At 37.3% G+C, this 27,635-nt stretch overlaps 1 protein-coding gene across 2 annotated transcripts; it reads left to right on the top strand.

Moving 5' to 3' along the window:
- SDHAF3 (succinate dehydrogenase complex assembly factor 3) lies at positions 1–27,635 on the top strand. 2 transcript variants are annotated; one of them, XM_081969997.1, is made up of 4 exons: positions 22–156; positions 1,817–1,900; positions 6,595–6,834; positions 27,181–27,635. In XM_081969997.1, exons 3-4 carry the CDS (start codon positions 6,652–6,654, stop codon positions 27,382–27,384), a joined length of 387 nt encoding a protein of 128 aa, XP_081826123.1. In that variant the 5' UTR covers positions 22–156; positions 1,817–1,900; positions 6,595–6,651; the 3' UTR covers positions 27,385–27,635. The 2 variants fall into 2 exon arrangements, with proteins under 2 accessions (XP_081826124.1, XP_081826123.1); XM_081969998.1 differs by lacking the exon at positions 1,817–1,900 and having other exon boundaries at positions 1–156.

The raw sequence follows: 27,635 nt of genomic DNA, 5'->3' as shown, positions 1-27,635 counted from the left end.
GCCTTCCGGTGCTTCGGGTTAAACCCGCCGATGTCCAGCGCTCCGCGGTTTGTCACTTAGCGGCCACCGTCTCCTCCATTCTAGGCAGCCCCCCCTCCTCTTAACCTTTGAGCCGGGCGGAGACTAAGGAACGCTCCTTTTCGGTCGCAACGTCAGGTAGCCGAGCAGCGCGGCTCTCGATCTGTAGCAATTCCCCCCCCCCCCACTTTGTCGCCTGGGCAACGAGCAGTGAACCACGCCGGGCAGAGTTTGATGGGGCCGATGATGCCTTGGGGAGGCTCATTTTGCAGTGGCGAGGTGATAGACAGATAGGTAGACAGACAGACAGACATAGGCGGGCAGATACAGTAGCGGTCAAAATTGAGGATATCAACAGAAAGTTAATTTAATCAAGAATGCAATGCAACAAAGATTGTTCAGTTATCTGTATTCTATGAAAAATTACAGTCAGATATAGTGAGCAATAAAACCTAGTTAATAGAAGCAGTCATTCAATCTTGGTTTCACTTTATAACAACTGCAGAACTAAAAGACTTGGTTCACTCCATGGGAAGACGTTGTAAGGCCGCAATTCATGCTAAAGGTTACCCAACTAAGTGTTAACTGATGTGGTGATAATTTTTGTATATATCATTTTTTCTACGCGTTTTACTTTTCTTCTTTATAACTTCTAATAGCAAATCCTCCATAAAAGTTATTGCATTACATTCTTGATTAAATCATCCTTCCATTGATATATAATTTTATGGTATTACTCCAAAAACAAGTGGTGCTATTAGCCATCAAACCTCAAAAATACTGTACACTTTTCCCAAAAGGTTTCCACAATTTTGGCCACTACTGTATATATAGTCAGTCAACCATAGTGGTCTATATCTAACTATTGATTGATCAATAGTTAGATATAGACATAGATACTGTATCTATCTATGTCAGGGGTGTCCAAACTTGGGAACATTAAGACTTGTGGACTTCAACTCCCAGAATTCCCCAGCCAGCATGGCTGGCTGGGGAATTCTGAGAGTTGAAGTCCACAAGTCTTAAAGTTCCCAAGTTTGGACACCCCTGATCTATGTAGACAGGCAGACAGACAGACGACAGACAGACACACACACATATAGGTAGATAGGGTTAGTGTTAGGGATATATAAGTAGGTTGGTAGTCTCTGTGTGTGCATGCATGCATGTGTGTTTCTGTATATATGTGATTATGTGCCATCAAGTAGTTTTATAATTCTAGTGACCATATAGATTTTCTCCGTGCTGATGTGTCCCTAACCTGTTCTTTCAAGCCTCCCAATGGTGCACCCATCACCATTGTAACTGAGTCCATCCACCTTCTTGCTGCTGAGCATTCTTTTCCTCTGTTTCTACTTTTCATAGCATTGGAGTCTTTTCCAAAGAGCTGGGTGTTCCTATTATTTGAAAATAGTAAAAAGCCTGTTTCTGGGCATTTGCTTCTGAGATGAGGATTCTGGATTGATTTGTTCTATGATCCATTTGTTTGTTTTCTTGACTGTCTGGGGTACTCTCAGGAATCTTCTCCAACAATATTTATACATATATGTGAATAGATAGGTGGATGAGTGGGATGAATGGATGGATGGATGTGTATGTTTCCGTGTGTGTGTGTGTGTTTGTGAGAGAGAAAGGACTATGAAACACTGGCCACCTTACATAGTGAGATTTCTCATTTCAGTTTAGATATGAATATCAATGATATCAATGCAACTTGCAGGCAGATGCCAAATACTTCATTGTTGGCATGAGTCATATTACCCATGAAGCCATAATGTGCTTTCTTTGGTTATTGTAGGAATAAACCCAGCCATTGGGAATGGTGATCGTAGTTATATGCTCTCAGCCAGTTTATTCAAGATCTAGAAATCACAGCTCACAGGTAATCCTTAACAACCATTCATTTACTGTATTTTTAGAGTATAAGACGCACCGGAGTATAACCAAGGTTTTGAAGAGGCAAATAAAATAAAAAAAGTGTTTGCACTCTGCAAACCTCCCAAAAACGGCTCATTCCCCCCCCCCCAAAGGCATGAATAGCCTTTAGGGGACTTGCAGAGTGCTCCGGAGGGGGGGGGGGACACAAAACAAGCAAAAAAATGGCCCGTTTTTCGTTTTAAAAAAGGGCATGATAGTCTTTAGGAAGCTTATAGAGTGCTCCTGAGGGTTGGGGGGGGGGTAAAATTGAGCAAAAAATGGGCCATTTTTTGCTCATTTCTGCTTTCCCCAGCCCCCAGGAGCACTCTATAAGCTTCCTAAAGGCTATCCATGCCCCCTTTTTAATGAATCTATCTACAAGCTAGTATTTTAATTTCCCACACTTCCTATAGCTAATGCCATTTCAGGACATTCCAGAAGCTCTTGTGACCATAGGTTGGTTGCTATCTATCTTAGGGATGTTTACTCTGAAACAAATACCGTATTTTTCAGCACCGGAGTATAAGACGCACCAAGGTTTTGAAGAGGCAAATAAAAAAAATTTTTTTGCACAAACCTCCCAAAAACGGCTTGTTTTCGCAAAAACGGGCCCGTTTTTTTTCAAAAAAAGGACATGAATAGCCTTTAAGGGGCTTGCAGAGTACTCCAGGGGCGGGTCAAAAATGAGCATAAATGGCCCACTTTCTTTTGTGAAAACAGCCCGATTTTTTGTAAAACAAAGGGTATGGATAGCCTTTAGGAAGCTTATAGAATGTTCTTGGGGGCTGGAGGGGTAAAATTGAGCCAAAAAACGTCTCTTTTTTGCTCATTTTTGCCCTCCCGAGCCCCCAAGAGCTCTCTAAAAGCTTCCTGGAGGCTCTGCACAGCCATTTTGATGAAGGGGGAGGGGCTTCTGGAGACAAAAAATGCTGTATTCAGTGTATAAGACGCACCCAGGTTTTCAGCCTCTTGAGGGAAAAAGGTGCATCTTATACTCCAAAAAATACGGTAGTGACCATTCAAAGCAGTGGTGTGAAATTCAAAATTTTTTACTACTGGTTTGGTGGGCGTAGCTTGGTGAGCATGGCAGGGGAAGGATACTGCAAAATCCCCATTCCCACCCCACTCAGGCTAACCAGAGGTGGTACTTGCCGGTTCTCCAGACTACTCAAAATTTCCGTTACTGGTTCTCCAGAACCTGCTGAATTTTACACCTGATTCAAAGTTACAACAGCACTGAAAAAAGTGGCTTATTACTGGTTTTCACCCTTATGACCATTGCAGCATCCTCATGACTACGTGACCACACTTGACAACTGGTATATATTTATGACAGTTGCACTCTTCTGGGTTAATATGATTGCCATTTGTAGTCTTCTCAGCTAGCTTCTGACAAGCAAAGTCAATAGGGAAACCAGAATCCATTGGCTTAATGACTGCATAATTCACTTAACCACCGCAGTTATTCACTTAACATCAGTGCCTCCATGGGGCAAAACTCTATTAACAACTGCCTTACTTAGCAATAGAAATTTTGGGCTGAATTGTGGTCATAAATGGAAGACTACATGTACTTCAATGTATAAAGGAATGCTTCTAGATGAATAGCTCTTAGTACTCCCAAGTTCTGTCCTTTTTTTTTTTTACTGATAAAAAGGCTGGAAGAAATTGGAAAACAAAGATGTTTGACCTATAACCGTGATGGCGAACCTATGGCACGCGTGCCACAAGTGGCACGCGGAGCCATTTATCAGGGCACGCGAGGCGCTGCTCTGTCAGCTGGCCAGCGCACATGCGCGTGCTGGCCAGCTGGCTTCAAGGCTTCCCTGAAGGCTCAAGCTGGGTTCAAGGCTTCCCTGATGCCTTCGGAGCGCTTAAAACGACCCTCCGAACAACCCGGACGTCACTTCCGGTTTGCTCGGAGGGTGGTTTTAAGCGCTCCGAAGGCTTCAGGGAAGCCTCCGGACAGTCCCTGAAGCCTCCAGAGGGCCTCCGGGGGGGTCGGGGGAGGCTCTTTTCGCCCTCCCCAGGCTCCTATAAAGCCCCTGGAGCCTGGGGAGGGCAAAAAAAACCATGTAAAAATGGGGGGGGGGTGTCGCGCGTTGTGCGCGCAAGTGCACTGGGGGGGTCGCGCGTTGCATTATGGGAGTGGCACGCCCGCACTCGACCCCCCTGCGCTCCCCCCACTTGTGGCACGTGAGCCAAAAAAGGTTCGCCATCACTGACCTATAAGATCAAAACACTTTCATAATAATTCCATCCTATGCAGCGTAGTCAATGAAATCTGATCTGGAAGTTCCCTTTGTTAGCCCACTCTTAAATTGAACTGCAGAAATTATTTTTTAATTCTTTATTTTAGAAGAATTCAAAATGTAGACAAAATATCAAAATAAGCAACATTTTAAAAATTCATATTATTATATTTCTATTGTTTATTTTTATTTCTGTATTCCTTTGCTATTGTGATGTCTACATTTTTTATCATCCCTCCCCCAATCTTACTGTTGTAAGCTCCCCGAAGTAGCCCCACAGCAAAATGGGTGGCAAATTAATTTAATAAATAAATCATTAACATTAATAATAAAAAGAAAAGAAAGAAAAATGGAAAACAAATAAATAAAAATGGGAGTTTTGCAGTTTATAATTTGGAAACCATTGTACTAACTAAGCTATTCTAATATGAACAATCATGAAAGTAGTATATGTATTCCTAATGCAAAACACATTTCTTTATTATTACAAAAAAATATTGCATACAGTTCTGTGGCTGCTCTGGATACTGTTAAAGATAATGGCATATCTTATATGTTCAGCAATATATTCCTCCTGTTCCTGCTCCTGCTCCTCCTCCTCCTCCTGCTCCTCCGCCTCCTCTCAGTTCGATGTCATGGTTGAGCAGTGAAATGGTTAACATTTAGGTCCCTAAGGACTCCTTTAATCATTTTCTACCTCAGACTTGAGCCTCACGAATAGAGCTTAATAGTGGTATTGAATACATAATCTTCTGTATTGCTAATAAAACCAAAATACTATTTTACATGTTGTATTATGACATAAATAAGCAGTTTACACTAAAACTTAGTTATTTTAAACATCAGTAATATAATAGCATCTATAACAATCCAGACTACTCTCTCAAGAAATGATAGCTGTAAACATTCAAAACGCCAATGAAGCATTAACCATGATGCACAAAAGCATATTCACCCACATTGAATGAGATTGGCCAATTTACTGAGCAACAGCTACTGGTAGTAACTTAGCTGATGTTTCACCCTATTGTCATCTGATTGTACTTCTCTGGTGCTCCAGTATTTAAATTTGGGCATCTTGAATATTCCTAGAACTGTACAAAATGAATTCTCAACCTTGTATCATCACAGCACAACAGCCTATGCCTTCATTTCTTTATGTAGATCTTCTATCGTGCTGGATGAAAATTCCCAACAAAATTCTGCCACATCTAGAAGAATTCAGTTTGGAAAGCACTTCTGTATCTTTCCTATGCTGCATTTTAGATCATATGTGTCGTATTTAGGAGACTGTCTCTATGTTGACATTGAGCAAAATTTGAGAAGTGTAGTGCAAATTTATGCCAGGCAGGGAATTTAAAGATTAGACTTTTGTCTTAGCAGGAAATATGAGAAATATAAGAATGTGAGAAGAAAAGTTTGGTGATATAAAGCAGGGTCCCGAATCTCTGGGCTGTGGTCCTGTATCAGTCTACGGCCCATTAGAAATTGGGCCACATAAACTGTGGGCTTCATTAGCGCATGCACGGGATCTAAGTTGCGTGTGAAACCATCCTTTCCTACCGCCACTGAAATCATCTCAGTCACTTCTGCCAGTCCATGGAGCTAGAAAGGTTGGGGACCACTGATTTAGAGTGCATATGATAAAGTGCATAGACTTGAGTGACTGAATGTTTTGTATGAGTATGAAATACAATAGGATGGTTTCTAAGTGTAGTAACGATAATATATGATGAAAGTAAAGCATGCATGTGAATAAATGGAATGCTAATTAAATTGTTCAATGGGGACTAGAAGAACAAAACATAATGTTCCATTCATTATCTAAGATATTTATGGATAAAAAATATGAAGAATATTTGTGATGAAGTTAAGGGAATGTTCATTATATAAAATATGTATATTTTTATATGCAAACATATATTGGGTAGATTTGTAACAAATGTTTAATGCAATGAGGCATATAGATAAAAAGAAAATAGTGTGAAAAAGGTAAAGTATACCATCTTCCCTTTTCTTATTATGTTTTAAATTTATTTTCCTTATTATTTGTAGGTAAATAGAAGGTGATAATTTGATTTTTATATATGTGTATAATAGTTTGCTCTTCCCATCACTTGAAGAATTACAGTTTAGTGGTAATTTTTCAGCAACTGGAGAGGCCAAACTCAACATTTTCTGAGGCTGAATGTGGTACTGTTTTTTCTGAATATTTCTTTCTTTTTGTCTGCATAGATTACAGAGATTTTGTGTGTGGAAAGCATCATCAAATCCCACACATAACCCCCCCCCCCCTTTTGCTTCATCTATTTTATACCCATACAAGCATTGTAGTAGCATTTAATTAAGTGGCTACATAAATCATACATACATGCCTGTCTTACTTATTTTTAATTTGCTTCTCTAGAACAAATACTGAAGCAAGTAGAAACATCAGATAATCCAGTGCTCTTTCTTGAACATTATGCCAGGCAGTATACGCCAACATATATCCCAAGTAAGGACACTGTACAAAAAGATCCTTCAGCTTCATCATATGTTGCCACTGGAACTGAAAACCCTGGGAGATCAATATGTGAAAGATGAATTCAGACGACACAAATCCATCAGTCTCCAGGAGGCCCAGCACTTCCTACAGGAGTGGGAGGCAAGTGATTTCTTTTATACTTGGAGTTACCTTGCTTTAATTTTGGTGCTTTGGATTAGTTCCAGATACAGTGTGTGGACCCTTCATCATTTGCCACCTGCAATTATCCCAGATAGCCCCAAGCTCCTTAAAACGTTGATGTTGAATTGAAATGCTTAATATGACAGTAGAAAATTGCTAAGGGCTTAGCAAATAAACATGCTACTGTATTTAATAATTAAAATAATTTTAAGGAAATTTAAAATAAAAAGAAATAAGATGATGTAGTTTTCTTCCTGAGCTTATCATCTTATTTATTTTGGATATTTGGACTTTTAGTACATCTTTTTATATTTTACTTAAGTTTAAATTTATCCAAATAAAAATTAGACTTTATCTATCTTACTGTGCAGTCTTTCTGGTGATCTTAAATTAAAACAATGTCAAATATCTTTTGCTTGTTCCATAAATAATGTATATTGCAGGGCATCAACTTCCTTTGTTTTGTTTTTTTAATAATTAGGATTAGGGGACATAATAGACTAGGGGTTAAAGACGCTGAGTTTGGTTTGGTTTTGGTTTTATTGGACTTCTATGCCACCCTTCTCCCAAAGGACTCAGGGTGGCGTGCAACATAAAAACACATTTGACAAAAGTTTAAAAAGATTAAATAGAAAATCCAATAACCTTCAATTGACAATTTACATCAAACTTAGGTAAATTAAAATTGACAATTTAAAATTAATAATTTATTTTATTCTATTTAGGCCAGGCCGGCTTGCTGAAAAAGCCAACTTTTTAGGGCGCACCGGAAGAAGTTAGAGGTTATGCGAAGCTCTGGGGGCAGCTCATTCCAAAGAGAAGGCACTCCCACAGAGAAAGCTCTCCCCCTGGAGGTCGCCAGTTGACACTGCCTGGCCGATGGCACCCTGAGAAGGCCAACTCTGTGGGATTGTACTGGACGGTGGGAGGCTACTGGTGGCAGTAGGCCTAAGCCATGGAGCGCTTTAAAGATCATAATTAACACCCTGAATTGCACCCAGAAAACAACCGGCAACCCATGCAGGCTGCCTAAAAGGGGTGTAACATGGGAGCACCTAGGTACCCCCATGACAACCCGCACGGTCGCATTCTGGTCCAGCTGGAGCCTCCGGGTGTTCTTCAAGGGCAGACCCATGTAGAGAGCATTACAATAGTCCAGGCGAGAAAGGACGAGGGCGTTAGTGACTGTGCACAGGGCATCCCGATCGAGGAAGGGGCGCAACTTGCATACCAGGTGAACTTGGTAAAAGGCCCCCTTGGTCACGGCAGTAAGGTGTTCTTCTAAACTAAGACGCGTATCCAGGAGGACTCCCAGATTTCAGAGAGAGGGTGTGTATTTCTCTATCTATTTTTGGCTCTACTCTCAACCTTATACAACGTTCAACAGTGTCTCTGTGGTGTTGTGGCCCTCAGCAAATAAAATTGAGTTTTCTTTCCTTGATGTAAAATAGTTAGATCATTTGAAATCCTAGGACATTGTGCGGTCCAAAAAAGGATTTGTAACCACTGAACCCACAATTGCTACACACACACACACACACACGCACAAACACACATTTTCCCATCAACTTAAAATAAGAAATAGATGAAGCTGCAGTAAAAGTATTAAAGTTGGCATATTATATATAGTCCTTGATTTACAACCAGTCATTTAATGACTGTTCAAAATCACTATAATCTTCAGAAAGAGTATTTCATGGCCCCAGGAAGCAGTTCCAGGTGATGTAAAAGGTCATGGCTCCCCCTCACCCCAGTCACAGTAATCATGGTCTGGATGCTTGGCAACTTTTTCACACTTACTGTCAGTTGCCAAGTGCTCCATAATCATGTGATTGTGATTTGCACTCTTTTCTCTGGCTTCTTCAGAAAGTCAATGACTGTGTCTGACTGAAAGACTTGCCTGCCAAGGAGGGGCTCTGAATTCCTTTGGCAGGGTGGAGAAAACAGAGCTCAGATCCCAATTTTTTCCAGCCCATTTGGAGTAGCTGAGAATGAAATAAAGTTATGTAAATAGCTGTATATCCATTTAAAATAATACAATTGTACAATAAAGAAGAGAGACAACCTGTTCGGTTAGGTTGAGCCCTGATTTCTCTCCATGATCCAGCCGTTCATGCCAAGGCATTTCATTATCATAGAACAAAAGGGTCATGTGAATAACAACAGTTGTTTAAACATCTAATCCCCAGTGATTTCCTCATTCTGGTATTAATCAGGATTTCAAAAGAATCATCTGTAAATTCTACAAAGCCAGTGACTTGCAGTCAGGTGAGGCAAGTGAGGCACAGCCTCATCACTCTCATCATGAAAAAAAAAGTAAAAGGAAAAAGCTGAGCTAGTTGCTGCCTCACTGTGGATGACTCTGCTTAACCTCACTGGTGTTCTCCCTCCCCAAGTGTAGTGACTTCCTCCCCAGGCCCTCATTCATTTCTCTCTCTCACACACACAGCTGGATAAAACTATATAAAAATCTAGCCCAGCTTCACTGATTACAAGTTTGAAAAGGCAACGTGGCTCCACCTGCAATCAAACTACCCTTGGGGAGGGAGAGCACAAGCGAGCACTGGGGAGACCACAGGAGGAGGCAGGAAGCCAGGCAAAGAGCCATGCTGTAGTACACACACTTCCCCCCAGCCTCTTTCTTTTGGAAGGCTCGGCTCGGCTCCCCTCCGGCTTCTCTGCCTCTCCTCTCACCCCAGCCTGCCAGCAGGAGGTGGTGGGTGGGCTTTATTGTGTTCCAGGCATTTCCCACCCAGACAGCAGGCTGCATTTGCAATGGTGGAGGTGTTTGGGAAAGGCAGCAGGGGAATGGGGGGGGGGGATGGCAGAGGAGCTGCTTTCAAGCCACTGGAAAAGATATCCAATCCAACTTTTGTGTGTGTGGGGGGGGGTTTGTTTGAGAGTGAGTGAGAGAGGGAAGGGGTAGGAGAGATAGTCCAATCCAACTTCTCTCTCTCTGTGTGTGTGTGTGTGTTTGAGAGGGGGAGGAAGGGAGAGAGGGAGGAAGGAGGGGAAGGAGAAGAAAAAGAAAGAAGGAGCAAAGGAGAAAAACAAATGCTGTTGCTTTAAATTGGAACTGAGCATGCCTGGCTGTGGAATTCTGGGAGTTGAAGTCCACAAGTCTAAAAATATTTGAAACTCAGCACTGTGTCAGTGCCTCACCAGTCATAAACCTCACCGCACGCCACTGTACAAAGCATACAAGAATCCTTTAAGATCTCTACTTCTTCAGACATCCAAAGCCAAACCCTGTTTTGCTTCTTCTAAAGCTTATAACTAGAGCTTTGGTTTCTAAAGGAAATGGGAAAATATAGTTAATTAACAGCTTCCCAGTTTCATTACAGCTTTTTATTTAGATAAATTATTGAAATCTTCTTGATATTTTGGCTTCATTGAAAAGTTATTATTGTCAGTACCAAATCATTATGTTGGTTTGGTGGATCTTTTATTTTGTACTTTTTTGTCCAAAATTGGTAGCTTACATCCAGTCCATTACTGGTCAGCCCTTAAGATCAAGTTTCAGGATATATTGTGGATCTGGCTCCTGAGATATACATAATTCCAGAATTTAAGATTACCATAGTTTCCTTATAGTATACCATGTAATGAATTGGACTGAATTTAGAATACTTATAACTTCAGTAACAGAACTCTTTCCCCCATGCTCAAAGTAACTTTCTATAGTAACTAGGTAAAGTAGTATATTAGGTCAGAAAAGGGAAATCAATAGAAAACAAATTCTGTTGTTCTATTGCTGTAAACTGTATCCTGTTGTGATTTCAGCCTTCCCAATAATAATAATAATAATAATAATAATAATAATAATAATAATAATAATAATAATAATAATAATAATAATAATAATAATAATAATAATAATAATAATAATAATAATAATAATAATAATTTCTTAGCCGCACCCTCTCCTGAAGGACTCGGGGCGGCATACAATAAAAACATAAAAATACAAGTATAGACAGACATACATATAATATAGACGTATACAAAGACGTATATAAAGAGGAGGTGGACAAATGAATGGAGACAATTAAAATCACAATATTAAAATCCCCTAAGTAAATTAAATAATCTAGTGCGCTCCCAATATTTTGTGCTATAAAATATTAAAATGCAATAGAAAGCAATAAAGATGCATATCATGAAACATAATTAAAACAGATTTAAAAATGAGAACACTACAAATTATTTTTTTTCTGCAGAAATATACTGAAGAAAGAAATTGAGATAAGTTATATAATTTTCTCATTCATACCATTTCTTCTTGTTTCTCAAGAAGCTAGAATTCTTTTTCACGTATGTAATGGTTTCCTAATTGAGGTTCTAGAACAAGAAAAAATTATCTCAGCACTGTTCTTAAGCAATTGAAGGAGTTCCTTCTATTAATCTATTAATTGGAATCAAGTGCTAGAGTCAACTTGCTGGGAACCAGGAATATATAGGCCACAGGGCATGGAACAATGGATTGATTATGAACAATGTATCTTTCTCAAATCTATAACTATAGGAAGATGAGATGTTCAACAGCTTCTGTTTGGGAGTTATGCTCTAGGTTTTTGGTGAATAGGGTTTTAGCTAATTTTACTTCAGAATTAATTATTAAGTATTTGGCATATCCTATCTATACAAAATAATAGGTGGCTAAGAGAGTTTCCTGAAACTGCTAAAGGTGAGACATTACAACCTTAACCTCTGCAACTTTAAGTGTGAATTTCAACTCCTAGAATTCCTCAGCTAGCATGAGTTTAAAAAATCCTGCATTAGTGGATAGACTATCCATTCTGGGCAAAGAATGATGTGCAGTAAGACTGTCAGTCATCTTGCTTTATTGTAGCAATTTTTTTTTTACTTCTAAAACTCGCCTGTAATTGAAATTTTTGTTTTGGTACTTCTTAATTTCTCACTGAATAGTTCTATAATAGAGGAACTGTTTTTGCAAACCATCCCAGGTGGGGTGCAATCCAGTTGGCAGGTTAAAAGAAGCGTATCTGCATACCCTATATACGCCATCACATGGCTAGCATTGATCAACTGATCCATGTTTCAGTGACCAGTTGATTTGCATAAATGCACCTGTATGGCCAAAGTTAATATGTACTACAGATTGCTCACAACTCTATTAATTGGTAACAGAATAATGGAAAGACAGCAGCTTTGTACTTGATCCCTGCAAAATGTACTTCTATTTCCAGAAAGATAGTAGGTTTTCTGAAGCTCCAAAGATTGAAGAAAAGATATTGAATCAGCTAAGGAGAATTTAGGATCCAGCATTTTAAACTCAGGAACTAGGAACTTGCAACTTAACTGAACAGAATAATAAGAGTTGGAAGGGACATTAGAAAACCTTTGGTCCAACTCCCTGCTCAGGCAGGAAACCCTATACCATTTCAAACAAATGGTTGTCCAATCTTGTCTTAAAAATTCCAGTGTTGGAGAATCCACAACTTCTGGAGGCAAATTGTTCCCCAGAAAAACTTCAGAACAATAGAATGGATTTTTACTTCCAGTCAAAATATTCATGCCACTAATATATAACCAATCATTTCGTCAGTTCATGTTGGATCTGCTTGTTGTAGAAGTGAAAATTAACATTTCATGACAATTTTATTGTCTCTTTATATTAGGTTGCATTTTCTGAAATGACCCACATGATGGCACCAAATACCAGGGCTTTCTGGAAAAATAATTAGTTTCGGTGTAGGCAGTAAGTAGTCACAGGGCTTATGGTAAGGTACATTAACCTGGCCCTATGAACTGATTCATTGCAAAATTGTTTATTGCTGTACTGGTACAAAAACCAGACATCACCTCATAGTTTAAAGACTCCCATGAATACAAGCAGGAAGAAAATATTAGGGGATTGGACTAGAAAAAAAATCTTAAATATTAGCAACATAGGACACTGCCTATTAACGGTTCAGTGGCTTGATAAAATGTTAGGGAGTGAATCTTTTCCATTACCTTATCCTTTCAAATAGAAAGGCCACTAATTGAATCAGGGCTCCTTGACACAAAACATAAAGGCTTAGCCATTCTGCTCACATCACATTCATTAGGGATTTTAAATTTTGTTTATTAGTTCAGTGTACAGCCTTCCTAATGGAAACAACTCAAAAATAGCATATGGCAGAGAATGAAGCTGAATTTTTTTAAAGGTCAAGTTTTCTACCTTCATAGTTCTTTGTGTCCTTTTATATGAGAATGCATAAAGGACTAATGATTTTGATTTTTTGGGCACCTATTGGATTAGATTTTTAAAGTTTTTGAACTTCCTGAGAATTACAGTTCAAATACATAAGAGGATACAAGTTGAGGAAAGGTACTCTAATGATCCAGGTGCAGTGCCTTTTGATAATAAACAGAGTAGGTTCTCTGGCCATTCTTGATATAAACATATTGTCTGTATTCACATACTGGACGGAGGCTCAGAGATTATGTGAATTACTTGGATTAATCAGTAGAATCAAGCACTGTGTTTTATGCAGACACTGCTACACCTAGCAGTACTGAATCAGTTTTTTAACTATGTATAGCATGAATAAGAATTTCTTTTCCTCTGTCTTGAGGAAGACATCATACAATTTTATTAAATAAGCATTTAGTATCCCTATTTATCCATCATTTATTCATCTTCTTGTTAATTCTACATTCTTTCCAGCATCATGTTCTAATGTTATTTAGAAACCCATATTAAGAATTTGACAATATTGATTCTGGAATATGTTCAACTCAAACTTTACACAAAATGCACCCAACAAAATTTTATGTGAAGTGATAGAGATAAAGTAATCTTTCTCCCCATCTCTAAATTGGGGATATGCAAGTAGAATGAAAAAGCTATAAAAATATAAGAGAATGGGACTATCATTCTATAATAATTTCCTTCATCTTGAAAATTGTAATAGGTGTTGATGATGGCAAAGAGACTATCCGAGCCAGGGGAGGAGTAAAGTGGGGAATTAGGCTGAAATCTCTACATAGGCATAAGAGGGCAAGGTTCTATCTTCCTGACCTTTATCTACTTTGACCCAGTTGGAAAGAAACAATCTGAGAAGATTGCTGTATTATATGCATGAGCAATACAAAAATTAATTTAATTGTTCATATGTGAATATCTGTTCATATGTGAATTGCTCCTTATAGTTCTGTAGAGAAGTGGTTAACAGTTTTGGTGTTAACCTTTTCCGTACACCCTTTTTTCATTCAAATATCAATGATATTTCTTAAGAAAAATATTTCTACTTCTGGTATGTTAACAGTAAGGTTAGAATGTTCAGAATACCTACATATTGTTAATAATATATTTTATAATATATTTTATTTATATTGCTTTTAATGAATTGGATCTTTGAAAAGTTTGACAATGAAATATGTACATCAAAATCAGGGGTTATTTTTGAAATGAGTGAATAATGTAAGAATAGATGTTGTACTGCTATGTTATAATTCAAAGTTCTTTAAATAAAATAATTAAATGAGATAAGAATGCCTATATGGTTTTATATATGTGCCTAATAGTAATATGTATAAAATCATTAATAATTTTTCTTTAACAAATGTGTGGATCTCTCCTGTTTTTAAAATTAATCTTGATACCTATTACTTTATACAGCTGAAGAAAATGCATTTTTAATTTAATATCTTTACAATGTTTCAAATCACACTTACTTAGACAATGTAGTTAGTTAGCTAATGGAGTAAATTTCAGAAGTATTATTTTCTTTATTTAATGCTGAAAAAGAAAAAAAATCCCAATGATCCAAGTAAAGAACAAGTTTATTCTGCACATGGGATACGAGTTTTAAGTCCAAAGTATCTGGAAGGCATGAGATTGGATATAGCTGGCTATCAGCTAATATATATTATAACAATAAATCAGTTTGGTATGTTTAATGATTTGAAACTAGGCGTATGTATGTATGTATTTTTGTAGGTATGTATTTGTCATAGTTTTGAACTGCCTATCTTCCTTAGAGAGAGACTCTGGGCTGTAAATAAAACAGTATATAAAAATTTAAAAATTTAGAAAGAGGTAAGGATGTTAAAACACTATTAAAATTAATTTAAAAAGTGAAGGGTAAGTTTTCAGGGCACCAGATAACCCTATGGGTGCGTGGCTCTTCAATGAAGCCATAGAGCCATGTTTGACTCCTTTTTAGAAGGCCAGGAGAGTAGGGACATGCCTCACCTCCAGGGGGCAGATTATTCCACAGGATGGGGACAAGGACAGAGAAAGCTCTCCTCTAGGACCCCCCACCTCCTGAAGTTCTTTAAAAGATGGGATTTGCAACATACTTTCTCAGCCTGACCAGATGGGACTGGCAGATGCAATGGGACAAAGATGGTTCCATAGTATATAGTATGTTACATGCATGCAAATGCTGGTGGTTTGTGATAAGATTCACAGACTGAACAATCAAATAAAAATCTACCATTTACTATCCCACATATTTAGAACGATATTTTTGCTCTTGCCTTTGTCCTAAGTTTGTTTAACATGCATTTGCCTATGAAAAGTGAGCTTTATCTCCAAAGCAAACATTATGCTAAAATTAGTTTTTCTACCCAGTGATGCAACTGGCCTCCAGTTATTGTTATATAAGAGTTCAGTTGTTTTTATTCTGTTTTGTCAGGTGCTCTATTCTATTCTTTCCTGCCTCATGCAGTCATATTCTCAGGAGCCATCACATTTATGTAGCTACCTACAAATGCAAGTCTGATTTCTGTGGAAGCTGACCTGCATATCTAAGTGCTTTTATAAACTACTTTTGATAATGTCATGCTTCTTCTTCCCTATTAAGGTAGTAGTTTGAAGAGTTAGCAAAAGAAGATCTCTATGAAAGGCATTCTTAGTATTTATTATGCAATGAATTACTTTGGTGTATAATGACAAGAAATATAAAGAACAATGATTCATTTTTTTTAACTTTCAAGGGAATTGAAGTCTAATACAGAGCATTGCAAATTTCCTCAATCAGCATCAGTGACGGTGGCAGTTTAATGGCAGAATAATTTATGTATGAATAATAACGGCTGGGCTGCAGTTTGAATTGGTACAATTTGAACCGGACCTAGAAACAATCTGGAAGCATTATAGATCACACAGCACCGTCTACTATGATTATATCAACCCTCACTTTTTTTTTGTTAATCAGAGCTCAGTAACATAACAACTGTATGTGCAATAGTATCTGTTGCATCCATAACTGGCATTGCTACCCCTTCAAAATGGATCTAAAAAAACAATTTTAAAAGACTGAAATACTATGAAAAACAACAAAAATGTAGGATGAAGTTGATAAAAATCTCTGGATTATTTTTTTTAAGAACTTAGGCAAAGTATTTTGGCTGAGTGTGGAAGATGCATTTAGGCCATTACTGCACTTAGTTGCAAAGACAGCTCAAAATACAAAGCATTGACATCATCCAAAACAAGAGATTGCTGGTCTAAGGAGAGTTACTTTACCTGTAGCTAAACAACATTTTTGACTGAGAGATGCAGTCTTTTACTGTGTACAACTAGCTACAGTTTATAATACTTTTGGAAGATTGGTTGTATTTGTCTATCCTTCTTTTCAGGAAATAACCAAAAGGTGTGTGTTTCTTTCCTAATCGAAAAGTTAAGCATTACTTCACTTTTCCTAACTCAGTGATACAAAGGTTATTATTATGGGGACAGAAGTGTAGCCTTGGCAACAAAAACAGAAAAGGGTGCTTGAGATTCCATATTTATTTCTAAAACAGTGTATTCATTTTAAGCCATCCTTTATTTCTGATTACCAGAATAGCATGGTTTTTAAGACAGCAAGGCTGGCACATTGTTTGGTTTCTATGAAGAGCTTAAAGAGGGTTTCAAAGCTTTGCTATCAAAAGAGAAAGAAAAAAAATGGTTTAACCCTACAAATATGTATTGAAATCTAGGTAATGGTAAATGGAATTCTGAATATAAATGAGCCACAATTTACATAAAAATTACCTCTGAGAGTGTTTCTACTACTCCTTGAAAATAATAAGTGTGAAAAATATGCACAGGACATGGCTTTAGAAGAATGCTTGCTTTCCAAAAAGAGATGGTTTATTCCTCCATAATTTCAGCAGTACAGGAGTCCTGTAGTATTTGAATGGGTACCTAGATGCTAATACATTATTCAGAAACAAATAAGGTATATTTTTATTCATTCAATTTTTCTTTAAGATGCCACAACATGCTTTTAATGTGCTTGGCACAACATTGGAAATTGTTATATGGTTCCTTTACTAAGGAAACTCTGAAGAATGCCATGTCATTTTTCTAGGGACAGATAAAGAGTGCTTGGTTAAACCAGTTAAAGATAAAAAATATCAGATGATATATTCCATTGCTTTTTGAACAATAGCAGTTTTTCTCCTGATAGCTTCGTAAATCATGTACCTTTTTTATTATATTTTTGACAGGGCTTTAGTTATAAGCTTAGCAACGAAACTGGGATGGCTATGTATTCATGACCTAAAAATAGGACAGTAATCAGCATCTGCTAAGGAGGTTCATGTGAAATCAACTGTGGGAAATTCAGAGTTTTCTATTGTATCTGGATTCTAATATGACAGCATTCATCAATATAAGATAAGCTGAAAACAGGAAAACAAAATTCCAAAGCAAATTGTTTAATCTAAATACCGGAAACAAAGAGGTACTTGAACATAAATGTCTAGATGTCTACTATCCACAGAACACAATATTCTCTTGAAAGGCCTCAGCTATAATATAGACAATGCTAATCAGTTAGAATTCTTTGTAGGCTTAGAAGCAGCACTTGAAACCATAGAACATGCCATAGAAATCCAAGAAAATATATGCCAGACAGTCATACCACAGACCAGAAGAACATAGAATCAAAGCAGTGGAGAAAGCATCCCTCAAAAAAATAAAACTAAAAACTAAAACACCAAGCCAATATAGAAACTAGACAATCAAGAGAACCACCTACGTAAGAAAAGTCAGATCACAAAAGTCAGCCATATTGGATTTAATTCTCACTAACAGAAAGGAAATGATAGAAGGTGTTGAAGCCACAGGAACCCTGGGGGCAAATAACCATGCAATATTGGAATTCAATATTTTGCAAACACAAGTAGTAGAACAGTGAAACTAGAATCTTGGATTTTAAGAGAGCTAATTTCAACAAACTTAGAGAGAGCTTAGGAAAAATTCCATGGATGAGAATCCTCAAGGGGAAAACAACTCAAGAAGCTTGGGAAATTTTGAAAAATGAGATTACAAGAGCCCAGTCTAGCACAATACCAAGAAAGAAGAAAAATAACAGCTCCCAAAAGAAACCAGCATGGCTGCATAAAGAACTCTCTGACAAATTGAAAGACAAAAAAGATAAGTATAAAAAGTGGAAAGGCAGAATATCAGCAAATAGCCCGAGCATGTAAAGATGAAGTGAGGAAAGCTAAGGCTCACAATGAAGAAAGGCTTGCCACAAAAGTAAAAAATAACAAAAAAAAGCTTCTTCCAACATGTTAAAAACAAGAAAAAAGTTAAGGAAACAATTGGTCCATTAATGGGAGAAAGTGGCAAGAAGGTGACAAGCAACAGGGAGAAAGCAGAACTATTTAACTCACGTTTTGCATCTGTCTTTACACAAAGGGATAAAGCAGTCCAACCTATCAAAAACAGCACCACAAAAATCAGATTAGGAACACAAGTTGAAATAGGGAAGAAAATGGTAAGTGAGCACCTGTCTACCCTAGACGAGTTCAAACAACCAGGACTGGGCGGATTACGCCCCAGGGTTCTGAAGGAACTGGCAGACGAGATCTCAGAACCACTGAACTATATCTTTCAGAGATCCCGGAGCACTGGGGAACTACCTAAGGACTGGAAAAGAGCTGATGTGGTTCCTATCTACAAAAAAGGAAAAAAAAACAGATCCAGGAAACTACAGACCTATCAGCCTGACCTCAATACCAGGAAAGATTCTGGAAAAGATAATCAAGCAACGAATTAGCAAACACCTAGAAGCAAACAAAGTAATAGCCAAAAGCCAACATGGGTTTTTGAAAAACAGATCATGCCAGACTAATCTTATTGCATTCTTTGACAAAGTGACAAAATTAGTGGACCAGAGGAATGCCGTCGATATAGTTTACTTTGACTTCAGTAAGGCATTTGATAAGGTAGACCATAACCTACTACTAGATAAAGTAGAAGAATGTGGGTTAGACAGCATTACCACCAGATGGATTCATAACTGGCTGACCAACCGCACTCAACGTGTAGTCCTCAATGGAACTGCATCTACATGGAGGTATGTAGTGGAGTACTCCAAGGCTCTGTTTTGGGCCCAGTACTCTTCAACATCTTCATCAATTGGATGGATTTGGATGAGGGAATAAATGGGGAACTCATCAAATTTGCAGATGACACCAAGCTGGCAGGAATAGCCAACACTCCAGAAGATGGGCTAAAGATACAGAAGGATCTTGACAAACATGAACATTGGGCACTATCTAATTAAATGAAATTCAATGATGAAAAGAGTAAGGTTCTACATATAGGCAACAAAATCGAAATGCACAGGTACAGTATAGGTGGTACCTTGCTCAACATTAGTAACTGTGAAAGGGATCTTGGAGTCCTAGTGGACAACCATTTAAATATGAGCCAGCAGTGTGCAGCAGCTGCCAAAAAAGCCAACACAGTTCTAGGCTGCATCAACAGAGGGATAGACTCAAGATCACATGAAGTGTTAATACCACTTTATAATGCCTTGGTAAGGCCACACTTGGAATACTGCCTTCAGTTTTGGTCACCATGATGTAGAAAAGATGTGGAGACTCTAGAAAGAGTGCAGAGAAGAGCAACAAAGATGACTAGGGGCCTGGAGACTAATACATATGAAGAACAGTTGCAGGAACTGGGTATGTCTAGTTTAATAGAAAGAAGGACTAGGGGAGACATGATATCAGTGTTCCAATATCTCAGGGGTTGCCATAAAGAAGAGGGAGTCAAACTATTTTCCAAGGCACCTGAGGGTAGAACAAGAAGCAATGGATAGAAACTAATCAAGGAGAGAAGCAACTTAGAACTGAGGAGAAACTTCCTGACAGTTAGAACAATTAATCAGTGGAACTACTTGCCTCCAGAAGTTGTGAATGCCCCAACACTGGAAGTCTTTAAGAAGATGTTGGATAGCCATTTGTCTGAAATGGTATAGGGTTTCCTGCTTAGGCAGGGGGTGGACTATAAGACCTCCAAGGTCCCTTCCAACTCTGCTGATGTATTGTATTGTAATGTAGCATCATCATGTAACACAATATTCTCTAGAAAAGCCTCAGCTATAACATAGACAATGCTAATCAGTTAGAATTCTTTGTAGTCTTAGAAGCAGCACTGGAAACCATAGAACTTGCCATAGAAATCCAAGAAAATGTATATATCTGGAAATTATAAGTACTGCCACACATACAAAGTATGGATCCAGTACATAGAGGACACCATCATAATAAAAAAGGAATAACCTGAGAAGATACATGAAATAATCAACATCTTCAAAGGAACAGTATTCACAACAGTAGAAGGAAATAATAATACATTACCCTTCCTGAGTATCCTCATCAGCAGAGGAAATTACAGGCAAAAAATGGGAATGCAAGTCTATTGAAAAATAATCTATTGTCTCCCTAAGACCAAGGATAATGTGGAACAATTGGATCCAGGAGCATCTACAGTGTAAGGACCATAACAGCCACTATATTGGACAGACAGGTAGAAGACTAGCAGAGTGTATCCATGAACATCAACTAGCTGTCAGAAGATACAATGAAAATTCCTTAATCTTGTAAGACATTGACAGACTCAACCATAGTCTTAATTGGGAAACTGTGAGGAGTCAAAAGCTAAATCCAAAATTTCTAGGGGAATACTGGAAGCTTGGCATTCAGACAAATTGACCATCAATAAATACAGAGAGATAAACCACATCTACATCATCAAAAGGCAACAAAACTAAGAAGTAAGCAAAAAAAGACCAGAATGCATCCTCTCCAGCAACCAATACCCAAATAAAGCATAGATTAATACCATACATTGAAATATATGGCCCCCCTGAGCTCTGTTTTTGCTGGCAGAGGGCTGCAGGAGGCCATCACTGTGAAAAATGGAGCTGGGGGGGGGACAGCATGCAGCCCTCTCAAGCTCCATTTTTGGCTGTTTTTGCTGGCAGAGGCACTGGGGGGGGGCAGTCCTTTGCTGTATCCAGGGCAGTCCTGCAGGCCAGATCTATGCACCCCATGGGCCAGATCGGGCTCACAGACCTTGAGTTTGACACCCCTGTTGTAGATGATATTTCAGTACTATATGCAACTTTTTTCAGAAAAGTATTAACTACAATTTAGACTTACTGGTTTGAAAAATTTCCTTGTTTTTACATATTGTGAGAATAAATGGAGCATTCTGTATTTTTGCAGGCTGAGTATCTTTTTTATTTTTATACTGTTTTCTTAAAATCTTAGTATTGCCATTGAATTAGCTATCCTTGCTGTGATCATTTTTCATGCATTTGATGTTTCTTTCCCTCCTGGCAGTGAATCTTTATGACAATAAAATATAACAGGATCAAATCCTTCAGGGAAATAAAGATTTTAGAGATACTGCCAATAGTATCAAATAAATGACTTGAAAGTGTTGCCTAGAATTAGTAATGTGTAATTTTTTTGTGTTCTGCAGTTGGGAAGCTATAATGTTGGGTGAGAAATAGTATTTTTGTATGCTTAAAAACGTATCAGATTTGTACATGTACAGACAGTCCTTGACTTACGACCACAGTTGAGCCCTAAATTTTCATTGCAAGCAAGATGTTAAGTGAGCTTTGTCCCATTTTATAATCTTTCTTTCTACAGTTGTTAAGCAAATCACTCTAAGTGAATTGTGTGGTCATTAAGTAAATTTGGTTTCCGTCATTGACTTCGCTTGTCAGAAGATCGCAAAAGATAATCAAATGACCCCAGGACTCTACAACCATCATAAATAGATTCCAGTTGCCAAGCAGCCAAATTTTGATCATGTGACCATAGAGATGCTGCAATGGTTATAAGTGTGAAAAATGGTCACATGTCACATTTTTCAGTGCCATAACTTTGAATGTTCACTAAATGAATGGTGGTAAGTCTAGAGTTACTTGAATCTGATGCCTGTGATGGCTGTGTTTGCACCTAGCAGTATAATATTGAAACTGCTTCCTTTGCCTTTCTCTCACTTTTTCTAGTAAATATATCTTCAATGTTCTTCCTACCTGGGCTAAGCGTATCAATTGAATTGGGTCTTCAGAGACTCTGTTTTGGAAGTTGGGTAAGGGACAGCTTTCAAATATAATAATTTTATTTAATAATCAAATTTCTATACTCTCCATCATACTTTTGTGATTCTGGGCCGTTTACCTCCAACATCATACCTCCATTATAAAATAACTTTTTATGCAATGTTTGGTAGTGATGTAAATAAAAATAGGTCTAGTTCTGATTCAGAAACTTGAGTGCTATTGTCATATGTGGTGATTTGAGCTTTTTCTCCAGTCTGAAACCATTCAACTATTGGATTTCAGTTCCCATAATAACAGTAATCACTTTGGATGATTTACTCATTCTCTTTCCAATCTATTTTTACTTTTTAAATTAAAATTATCATAAAATACAAATGTAAATAAAGATGATAGAAAATGGAAGAGAGAAAGAAAAGGTATAGATATGGGGCGGGGGGGGGGGAGAGAAAACAAAAGCATTCACTTCCATTGTTTTTCAGTGCAGTAAAATACAGAATAAAATAACCACCTCAACTTTTTACTTTACCAACTTAATAAATATTAGCCATTTCTATAACAACAAACTATATCAATCAGCAAAGCCTAATGTCAAGTATTCATTTTTTTTTCTGTCTCGAGCACAAAATCCAGAAACGGTTGCCAAGTAAAAACAAAGCTGGATATGTTCTTTTCTCTAATTAAAACTATCAGTTTTGCCATTTCTATTAACTCCATCACTTTTTCCATCTATTCTTCTGTCCAGACAACTGTAGGGATTGATATATCTTTCCATTTCTGTGCATATAGAATTATTGCTGCAGTCGACATATACAATAACAAAGCTCCAACTGCTTATCTAATAATTCTAAAAGAAAAACTTCAGGTTTCGATTTTATGCTAGTTTTAAAAATCTGCATTATAAAATGAATGAACCCAGTATTTCTTTGCTTTATTACAAATCCACCAAAGATGATAAAAATTACCTTCTTTAGGTTCATCCTTCTAAAGTACATTTTCTAATCTATCTAGCAATGTTTTGTTAAGCCCTGTTCTACATAACATCAATTATAAAATTGCAAACACTTTCAAGGGACTTTATTCTTCATTTTGATAATCACAAAGCAATGCTTGTGCATATAAATCTGTTAGACTGAACATGCAAAAGTTGTTGTTTCTAAACTACATTTTAAAAAAAAAAGAGTTCATGTAATGCAAAGCTAATTAGGTGAAGCTTGAAAGATCCCTGCCATATGAGCCTTTGAAAGCATCCTTTCTATACTTCCACTGAAATCCACATCTAATATCAGGCCAAAGGGGAATTGATTATACCAGTTGTAAAACAGGCATAAAATCCAATGTATTTGTCCAACAAAATAAACAGCAATATAAATAAAAAATGAGAACATCTGTATTGTAGAGACACACATCAATAGGAATTGAGAAATTTTATACAAAATAAATAAAGTAGCTTAACTTTGGATCTCCAGACATCTTGAATATAGCATTTTTCAAGAGAAAATAAGTAGGACAGTGATATTCAAAGTGAAGATCATGTTTTATTGGTAGGGCTTGTGTTGCCACTACCTGAGTCCATTTAAAACATGAAGACAGGCATGTAATATGATGGGATTTCTTTGCTACCAAAGCTGATCCCTGCCTTTATAGTGCTTCTGTTGAGCAGCTGTGTTGCTGAGACTCACTTATCATTTTCATTGATTCTTATTAGACCTACATTTCTTCAAGTCTGAAATAGGCAGTTGCTATGGGGGAAATAAGTGCTCTCAGATTGCTCTCATACATTTTTAGTACAGTGCAATAGAACCAGAAATGGCATGCCACAGTTATCCTCTTCTCATTATGCATCAACATTAATCTTTGCTTACAAAATACTGTACTTATTATACTTTACTATCGGCATAGTTCACATGTAGTATGGATTGATGATTCTCAAGATCAGTTGATCTATACTAGTGATGGCTAATCTTTTTGTTGTCGCATGCCGAGAGCGCATGCATGCGACACCCTCTAACGCACATGTGACACCTCCCATGCGCCCCGCTTCTGTGCATGCTGCATGCCCTCCATGCATGCCTTCTGCCCCCATGTAAGCGCACATGACACTCCCCCGTGCAACCCTGCCCCCACACATGCATGGAAGACCCCCCCATGCCCCATTTTGAGCCTAGTAGGCCTCCCTTCAGCCTCCTGTAATATTAATCATTAACAAAACTCTTTACATCTGTCTTCTTATACTCTTTACACTGATAAAAAAGTGATATTCCATTAGTATGGACTACAATCATACTTTGAATAGTTGTTATCACCTTTCTGACACTAGAAGCTATTACATAAAATTTGCCACATTGTGATAGCATCTTAAATGTAAATGTACAAAAAACCCAGATCTGAATTGTCTGAGATTTTTAACAAAAATGGAGTAATGTCCTACCTCTGTAAAGGACAATTTCTGTAAAAAAAATACAATATAAAAATGTGTGGATAATATTTTCAATTACTTCAGATCTACAAGAGCAGAAATGCTTTTTAATAGAACATCAATAACTGTCTTATAGATATGCTATTATACCAAATATTGTTTTTATAATAAATTATTTTGGAGATAACAAAGAGAGAAGATAGGAAATAGATTTTCTTCTATGTGAAAAACCCAGTCTCTGATTCTGCTATTTTTAAGGATGTGATATCTAGCTGGATCCGTATTTTAAGTGTTGCTTCGTGACCACCTTGAATTGCTCCATGCTCGTAACCCAAAGAAAAAAAAAGCACTTTAAGGGATCAATTTACTAAATGCAAGTTTAACACTATGGTCTACCTCTACTGGATAAAATCCAAAGATCAATAACAAGTGCTGTTCAATTTGTTTGAAATATGATTTTGAATATGTGGTAGCATAGATGAAACACTTTTTTGAAAAATGAAAATAGACACTTCTTTTTTTCATATTAGTGCAACATAATCACACCTGCCGATTCTACATGCATGATGCCCACAGGGACTCTTCAATTTATAATGTCTCTTACTAGCTCCCCGCATGCAGACTGTATGTTCACTTGCACACAGAAACAGCTGAAAGCAGATTCTGAAACAGCTCCGAGAGCTTGAAAAAAGAGGCTGCTATTTTAATAATCCCAAAGGAGGTGTTTTTGCATGCACCCCAATGTCTTTTAAACCACTTCTTTAAAGGATTTGCTTAGTCTTATTCGTGATGATTTAACAAAATAACAGAGTTGGAAGTGACATTGAAGGTCTTCTAGTCATGCCCTACTCAAGCAGGAGATCTTCTGCCATTTCAGATAAAGGGTTGCCCACAACTTCTGAAGGCAAGTCATTCCATTGATTAATTGCTCTGTCAGAAAATTTCTTCTTAGTTCTAGGTCAATTCTCTCCTTGATATCCATCTATTGCTTCTTGTCCTGTGTTCAGGTGCTTTGGGGAATATGTTGATCCCTTTTCTTTGAGACAGCTCTTAGGTATTGGAACACTGCTATTATGTCATCCCTAGTCCCTTTTTTTCATTAATCTAGACATACCCAATTCCTGCAACCGTTCTTCATATGTTTTAGCCTCCAATTCCCTAATCATCTTTGTTGTTCTTCCCTGCATTCTTTCTAGAGTCTCAACATTTATTTTTACATTGTTGCAACTAAAATTGCATTCAGAATCCCAAGTGAGGTCTTATCAAGGCACTAAAAATTCATATTAACACTTCACAGGATCTTGATCTATCCCTCTGTTAATGCAGCCTAAGACTGTGTTAGCTTTGTTGGCAGTTGCAGCACCCTGCTGGCTCATATTTAAGCGATTGTCCACTTGGACTCCAAGTTCCTTCTCTCAGTTACTGCTATTGAGCAAGTTAGATCTGACATAGCAAATAAGAAATGGTTTGAGTACAGATATTTTTAATTCAAATTTAGTAGAAAAAAGTATACCAAAAAGCATGGAGAAGAGAGATGATATTTAAACAGAGGTATTTCACTTTCAAACACAGCCTGAAGTGGTTCGGTGATTCATTGCTGCAGAGTACAGCAATCAAGAGTTCAAACTGAAATGTAAAATACTGTCAGTTTTTATTAGTTTTCTTAATTCAATAGACTGTTTTTCTTAACTTTTTTTCAGTTAATATTTTGAAAATTGGCGATTGTGTGGAAGTTCCTATCATGTTGAGTTGGTGCAGAAGTGAAAAAAAATATTGACTAGCAAATGAGACAGTCAAGCTACTAGTACTCTTGAGTGCAGATGATCTCCAAATATAATTAATTCTCAAACCAAATGAGGTTGAAATTTGCCAGTCAAGCTTCTGAATGTGTAAATAATTTCTTTAGTGGTTCCTGTTATATATTACAGAGTTAAAGTAATAGATTTTGACCTTAAGATAAAAAGGGTAGCATAAAAATAATGCCAGAGCTTCTTTAAAACCTGGTCCACAATGACAGAAACAGATGTGTATTTGTTTAAAAAAAATTGAGGATCAGGGGCTTTTAGAAAGGTATCTCTTAATCACAGCGGGACCCTCATATGCTTATTGTTGTTACAAACTAGAATGGCATAGTAGCTCACATTTCCAGCATTAGCTTAAAAAATTGGATTTGAATTTCTGGGTCAGGTTACAAAAAGGGGTGTTGCTCAAACACTGATCTTTCTAGAGCAAGATCTTTTTCCCTGGTATTGGTTGACAGTCAGATTCATTTGATCTGCCTGATATTCTTGGTCATGTTGATTAAATAAAAGTTTCGGAATGCTTCAAAAATGATCTCTCCAGTCTTTACAGTATGGAAGCATGATTAGCTTATGATTTAAAAAAAAATTAAATAAAAAAGTTGTGGACTATATTCCTTTGGATTGATTTTACATTTCTATTTTTTTTTAAAAAAATACTGAATTACTTAAAAAAAACTTTCTCTATATTGTAAGCTCATCCATCATCCCCGCAGTCCCTCACTTGAAAAATATGCCTCCCACCAAGTTGTCATCAACTTTATTCATTTGTTTTTTCTCTTCTTAGAACTACGCAATGATGCTTCAGCAGCAGGCTAATCAACATGAGCAAAACACCACTGATCAGCCTGATTTTGGAGCACATCTCACAAAGGAGAAACTTAATGCCCTTCGAGATGAGCAAGTTGGACAGCTATATGAACTAATGCGAGAGGCCACAAAAACCAAGAGACAGTTCAGTGTTTTAGATGATGGAGACAGCAAACATTAACACATTTTTTGTGTTAACTCATTTTATGGGGTGTCCTTTTTTATTTCTTTCTAAATGGTTTTATTCTAAAGAATAATGGAAGATGATAAATATACATATGCATAATGAATTATCAAAAGTAGCTAGTGTCATCTATATATTATGTACAGCCTGCACTAAATGTGTAGAATAGTTCAATATTTTGGAACATTTCAGATGTGTTAAATTTACCGTATGGAGGAAATAGAATTAAAATGGCTTTGTACTAAGAA

The sequence above is a fragment of the Natrix helvetica genome (assembly GCF_964273705.1).
Source record: "Natrix helvetica genome assembly, chromosome: Z".
In the NCBI taxonomy this organism is placed as follows: domain Eukaryota; kingdom Metazoa; phylum Chordata; class Lepidosauria; order Squamata; family Natricidae; genus Natrix; species Natrix helvetica.
The sequence above is the reverse complement of the archived record's forward strand: the minus strand, read 5'-3'. Positions and strand labels throughout refer to the sequence as shown.